This window comes from Gracilinanus agilis, chromosome 4 (assembly GCF_016433145.1).
Source record: "Gracilinanus agilis isolate LMUSP501 chromosome 4, AgileGrace, whole genome shotgun sequence".
Taxonomy (NCBI): domain Eukaryota; kingdom Metazoa; phylum Chordata; class Mammalia; order Didelphimorphia; family Didelphidae; genus Gracilinanus; species Gracilinanus agilis.
Genome location: NC_058133.1, coordinates 507,570,342 through 507,576,341, shown reverse-complemented (window position 1 = coordinate 507,576,341; position 6,000 = coordinate 507,570,342). Strand labels below are relative to the sequence as shown.

General features: G+C 48.2%; 1 protein-coding gene across 1 annotated transcript in view; it reads right to left on the bottom strand.

The window, feature by feature from the left end:
- Positions 1-6,000, bottom strand: part of IGF2BP2 (insulin like growth factor 2 mRNA binding protein 2) — a 113,658-nt gene that overhangs the window by 79,754 nt on the left and 27,904 nt on the right. Inside the window, exon 3 of the mRNA XM_044675639.1 lies at positions 5,094-5,119. Coding sequence (XP_044531574.1) covers positions 5,094-5,119 — 26 coding nt within the window. The remainder of the gene's footprint in view (positions 1-5,093; positions 5,120-6,000) is intronic.

Below are 6,000 nucleotides of genomic sequence, written 5' to 3'. Positions count from 1 at the left end.
GAGGGAGGGAGAGAGGGAGAGAGGAAGACAGGAAGGAAGGAAGGAAGAAAAGAAGGAAGGGAGGGAGGAAGAAAGGAAGGAAGGAAGGAAGGAAGGAAGGAAGGAAGGAAGAAAAGAAGGAAGAAAGAAAAGAAGGAAGGAAAATAGGAAGGAAGGAAGGAAGGAACCACTGAAGCCAAGTTGGAAGGTATGTGACAAACAGCAATCACCAACGTTTCTGTATGTTACTGACAAAATCTTGCCGAAAGGAGAGAGTCCACTTAAACCCAGTCCAATGGACACAGACTTATCTGCTGCTCTACCTACCAAACCACCCATGGGGGAAAGAGGGGTGGGCAGTAGGAATACAACTCTAAAATGCTAGTTAGGGAACTAATGATAGACCTAAGGATGACCTTAAACTACTAATTGCCCTTGGGTAGGCTAAACCAATAGAATTTGATTCTGGTTAAAAAAAAGAGGCTCCAGTGGACCGGATTAGTTATACAATACACTGGACAAATGATCTATTGGCCTCCTTTCCCATAAGCTCCTGGGACCCTCCTCAGGACAGCAGCCTGACAGCGATCGGGATCGCACCCATATGGCAAGCTAAGCCCCAAATGGATCCATGCCGGGGCTGCACGTGCTCCTCCTTTACAGACCATATACTAACTCCAGAAAATGCTCAGGGTGCAATCACTGAAACAGCTTTTCCCTCTGGCCATCCGTGTTAGTGTCTTCCTCCTATGGGGCAGCTAGGTGGCGCAGTGGCCTGCAGTCAGGAAGATTCGTCTTCCTGAATTTAAAGATAATTTTGGATGCTTCCTAGCTAAGTGATCCTGCACAAGTCCCTTCACTCTGTTTACCTCAGTTTCCTCATTCGTCAAATGAGCCGGAGAAGGAAATGGCAAACCACTGCAATATCTTAGCAATGTGACCTTGGGCAAGCCACTGGACTCTGCCTCAGTTTTCTCATCTGTCAAATGAGTGGGAGGAAGAAATGGCCAACTTCTCCAGTCGGGGTGGTGCCGAGTGGGCCACAACTGAACAACAACTTCTCTCTGTGGATGAACGCGACTGATCCGACGTGTGACTTGTTTGTATGCTGTCGTACAGAGCCGTCTGCCTTTCTCGTACTCTCAGACCTTCGCCCGGAGCCTGGCACATAGTAGGTACTTTACAAATGCTCCTGAAACAAGCTCTGGAGCTCGGACGGTCCGAGCTCATGATGATACAGCACAGCTGCTGCAGGCATCATCATTCTCCTTTCAACAAGTAAGGAAAGCAGGACTCAGAGGATGCACGTGAAGGATGGGCTGGATTCTGTACAAAATGAGAAAGACTCATAACAAAATTAAGCTACGAGAACAACGAATGGTTCCGAAACTCAAGGGAATAATGAGAAAAAGTGGGAATGATCCATACATGGCATTAGCAGCCTCCTGGCTATCTAGCAAAGCAATAACCAAAGCTATTTGGGCATGATTAAAAACAGAAAATTGGATTGGTGGAACAGAGCGGACAAGCAAAAAACAAGATGAGTGGAAAACTGTGGTCTTCTATTGGCCAAACTCCCAAATCGAGACTGCTAAAGGAGCAAGCTACCCTTTCCACCCTTTGCTTTTTTTTTTCCCTCTATTAAGAATGGCTGGGGGGGGAGGGAGGGCAGCTGGGTAGCTGGGTAGCTCAGTGGATGGAGAGTCAGGCCTAGAGATGGGAGGTCCTGGGTTCAAATCTGGCCTCAGACACTTCCCAGCTGTGTGACCCTGGGCAAGTCACTTGACCCCCATTGCCCACCCTTACCACTCTTCCACCAATGAGCCGCCCAGCTGCCCCCAGAGTCTCCATCTTCTGAGGACATGTCCTAGACTCTCACCCGGGTACCTAATACCTACGTTGCTACTTTTCCTCAATGAAATCATCCCTCTTGAAATCCATGACAGGACCATGCTTCCTTTTCCCCTGGGCCAGTCTGTCCCCCCTCATTCTTTGGGGGTGCGGGGGTGGCAGGGGCCCACCTCCCCAAGGGCCCCGGTCCATCTCCTCCTCCGTTCACTGGCTCCCAATCTCCTTAGCTCCCAGCTGTCCCAGGCAGGAAGTTCCTTCCCTGCTCAGTTTCTTCCCCAAATAAACAGATCTCTGGAGAGCAGGTCCTGAAGGCTGTGGATGATCCCTGGCTGACCAGGAGGGCGAGCAGCCCCGAAGGAACTTCACAAGTGGGTTTTCTAGACTGGCCAAGAGAGCAGGAAGAGAGCAGGAAGCGTGTCTGGGAGGGGAGCCCTGGAGCTCTGGGTGGGGATCCAAGCAGATCAGGACTCATCTTCCCAAAGCAAATAACAACAGCAATAAGCAAGCAGCATCTTTGCTAAGCTTCAGAGCACACTTAGGAGAGGGCAGCCTGTGAAGTGGGCAGAGCCGGCTTCCAAGGCAGGGAAGCCTGGATTCTGCGCCGGACACGTCCCCTGGCTGCTGGCTGACCTGCGTGGCTGGGGGTCTGCTGGATCCCTGAGGATGAGGGCAGACAAGCTTCTGAGCTCCGACCCTGGCCAGCTCCACATTTCAGGGAAGGCCCCTTCTTTAACCCACCTCCAAGATCTCCACGGCCAGCCAAGATGGCAGAGATGCAGAACTCTGGGGACCCAGCTGGGAGGAGAGGGAGGGGGAGCCATAGCCAAGGCAGGACGAGGCGGAGGGCAGTCCTGGGCAGAGCTCCCAAGCACCCTCCCCTCGAGGGTCACAGCTAGATGGCACTACAGTGAACAGAGCTTTTGGACTGTCCTAGCTGTGTGACCTTAAATAAGTCATTTCATTGCTGCCTGCCTCCGTTTCCTCATCTGTAAAATGGAAATAATAATGGCACCTGCCTTCCAGGGTGATTGTGAGGATCAGATGAGATCATATTTTTCATTTCGATGATTTTTTTAAATTTATCTTTCCTTTAATCTAATAACAAATTTCCATATAAATTTTCCAAAGTGCCATGATTCGTGTTATCTCGCTCCCTTCTTCCCTTCTCCCTCCCAGAGCTGACAAACAAGTTAATACATGGATTATCGCTCAAAACATATCTCTATGGGATTCGTTTTTTGTAAGTGGATAATCTTCTAAAACCCAAACCCCCCAATCATAAACCCAAATAAGCAAGTGAGAAGACACCCCTCTGACCCTGTGATATCGCTCTTCTGTATCTGTCTCAAATAGACCAAAGAAGGAGGGAAGAGATTCACAGGAACAAAAATACTCCAAGCACCACTTTTTCCTGGAGTCTAGAACCGGAAACAAAGTGAGTGGGTATCCCTGTACCCCACTGAACCAATTCTAGGTCTATGAATATAATGGAAAATTACTACACTGTAAGAAATAACAAGAGGGAGTGACTCAGAGAAACCTGGGAAGATTCACCTGAACTGGTGCAGAGGGAAGTGAGCAGAAGCAGGAGAACCATCTACATTTATTTATTTTTTTTTATTTTGTGCCGTATATTGGCTCCAAGGCAGAAGAGTGGTAAGGGGTAGGCGATGGGGGTCAAGTGACTTGCCCAGGGTCACACAGCTGGGAAGTGTCTGAGGCGAAATTTGAACCTAGGACCTCTCGTCTCTAGGCCTGATTCTCCATCCACTGAGCTACCCAGCTGCCCCCACCATCTATATTTATCACTATGACACTGTGAAAACCTGAGAAGGCTGATCCCTGAGCAACCATGACTACAGCAAAAAGATGGCCAGGCAGGCTGCCCACCTGCCTCCTGGTCCAGGTGACGATGCTCTTGCCGCTGTGCAGAAGGAGCCGCCCTTTCAGACGCGACCGCCACGGGAATTCATTTTGCTCCACTAGACGTATCAGAAAGGGGGGGCTCTTGCCTTTCCCCCCTCCCAGTCACACAGAGAAACATTTTTAACAATCGTTATCTGACTTCCTGTGATCCGGCTTCTCTCATGAGGGAGGTTCTTTAAGGGGGCGAGAGAGGAGGGTCAGTAATGACGATGCTCAAAAGAAAATGAAGAATTTCAATGAAGCATTTTTTAAAAATACACAGAAGGCACTCGATGACACGGATGAACAGGGCAGGCTTTGAGACTGCCGTGTGGAATTTGTTATGTACTTTTAAAGAGACCGAGCTGTGCCGAACGAGATTCAAATTTCACAGGCAATTCTCTTCTTCGGCCCATCGTGTATGGAAATGTTCGTGTTTATTGATGCTTGTCAAGCTCATGTAATAAAATGACATCTTTTGAAAATTCCAGGGAGAGGGGAAAGCTTCCTCTCACCCCTTTCTTTGCAGGAAATGGGGGCTATGCATGCAAAATGGCACAGATAAAGGCAGATTGAATATATATATATATATATATATATATAAAAATATATAAAAGTTGTTAAGTTTTGCTGAAGTTTTCTTTTTTATTTTAATCTTTATAAAGGATGGTTCTCTGGAAGAGAGGCGAGAGCGGCCCAGCGGGAAATACAGGTGACAGCAAAACAAAAATTATCAATTAAAATCGTATTTAAAACAACAGCAATAACGAAGCTCCTGGGCAGGCGTAAAATGGACCAGAACCCCTTCCCAGGCGTGCCCAAACGGGCAGAAGATTTGCCACTATTTTCCAGGCCAGTAAAAAAACGACAATCGTTTTAAGAGATCTTTTCTAGTTCAATTTCCGATTTGGACGGAGCTTCCCTTTGTAGGGTCGGACAGGGAGGGAAGAGAAGGTGCCACCTGAGTGAAATCGACTTACCGTTTTGTCCTTAAAAGGCAAATGGCTATAGTTACTCCAGGCCCAGACTGGCGGGGCCAGGCTATACTAAACCACTGCCAAGCCTACTCGGGGTCAGCTCCGTGGCTGGGCTTTCCTTGGGGCTTCCCAGACCTACAGCTGGAGGGGTCTTCCGAGGCCACTCTGCCCCTCCGAAAGAGAAAATGAGGCCCACAGAGGCCAAGCCAAATCCGTAGAACAGGGAGAATCCTAGCCCCTACCTCCAGGGGTGTTGGGAGGATCAAATGAGGCGATAATTGTAAAGTACAATATGAATTATTATCATTATTAAGGCATCCAGGTGGCACGGTAGCTACAGCATTGAGCCTAGAGTCAAGAAGACTTCAGTTCAAATCCAGCCTCAGACGCTTCTTAGCTGTGTGGTCCTGGACAAGTCACTTTACCCTACTTGCCTCAGTTTCCTCATCTGTAAAATGAGCCAGATAAGGAAATGGTGAACCATTCTAGGATATTTTGCCAAGAAAACCCCCAAATGAGATCACAAACTGGCAAACACAATTGAATCATATAACATAATATAAAGTGATTATTACTGTTATTGTTGTGACTTGCCCCAAATCACAGGCTAGTAAGGAACGGAGATGAGATTTATAACCAGGACCTCTGACTCCCAATCCAACACTCTTTCCAGAACAGTGGCCTGGAGGCAGGAAGCCCTGAATTCAAATCCTACTTCAGACACTTTGATGTGTGACTGCTGCAAGTCACTTGACTTCTGCCTGCTCCAGTCTCCTCATGTATAAAATGGGGGAAATAATAGCATCTATGTTATCCCAGCGTTGTTTCCAGGATAAGATACTATTTAAAAAGTGCTTTGCAAACCTTAAAGTACTCTATAAACCCTAGCTAAAAAATAATCAATAACAAACATTTAAGTGCCTACTATGCCCCAGGCAGAGGGTACAAAGTCCCTGCCCCTTCTTGGGCCACATTTTCCTCATCTGTAAAATGGAGGAGGTGGGCCAGACAGCTTTTCGTCCGCCAATCATCTGATGTTCCCCACTCGCCTTTGCCCCTTTCCTCTAGCAGTCGGATCCTCCCCTCCAAGATCCAAAGCACGAAAGAGATGAACCATCCTGGAGGAGCTGAGTCAGCCATCACCTGCCTCTGACCACCCAGACTACAGCCGGGTTTTTTTTTTGGCTGGCTCAGATGTAAGAAACACCTGGAAGCCACCTGCCTGTCTCCTCCCCATCCTCCACCGCATCAGAGACACCCATCTTTCCAGGGTTCCCCCCCAGTCCCT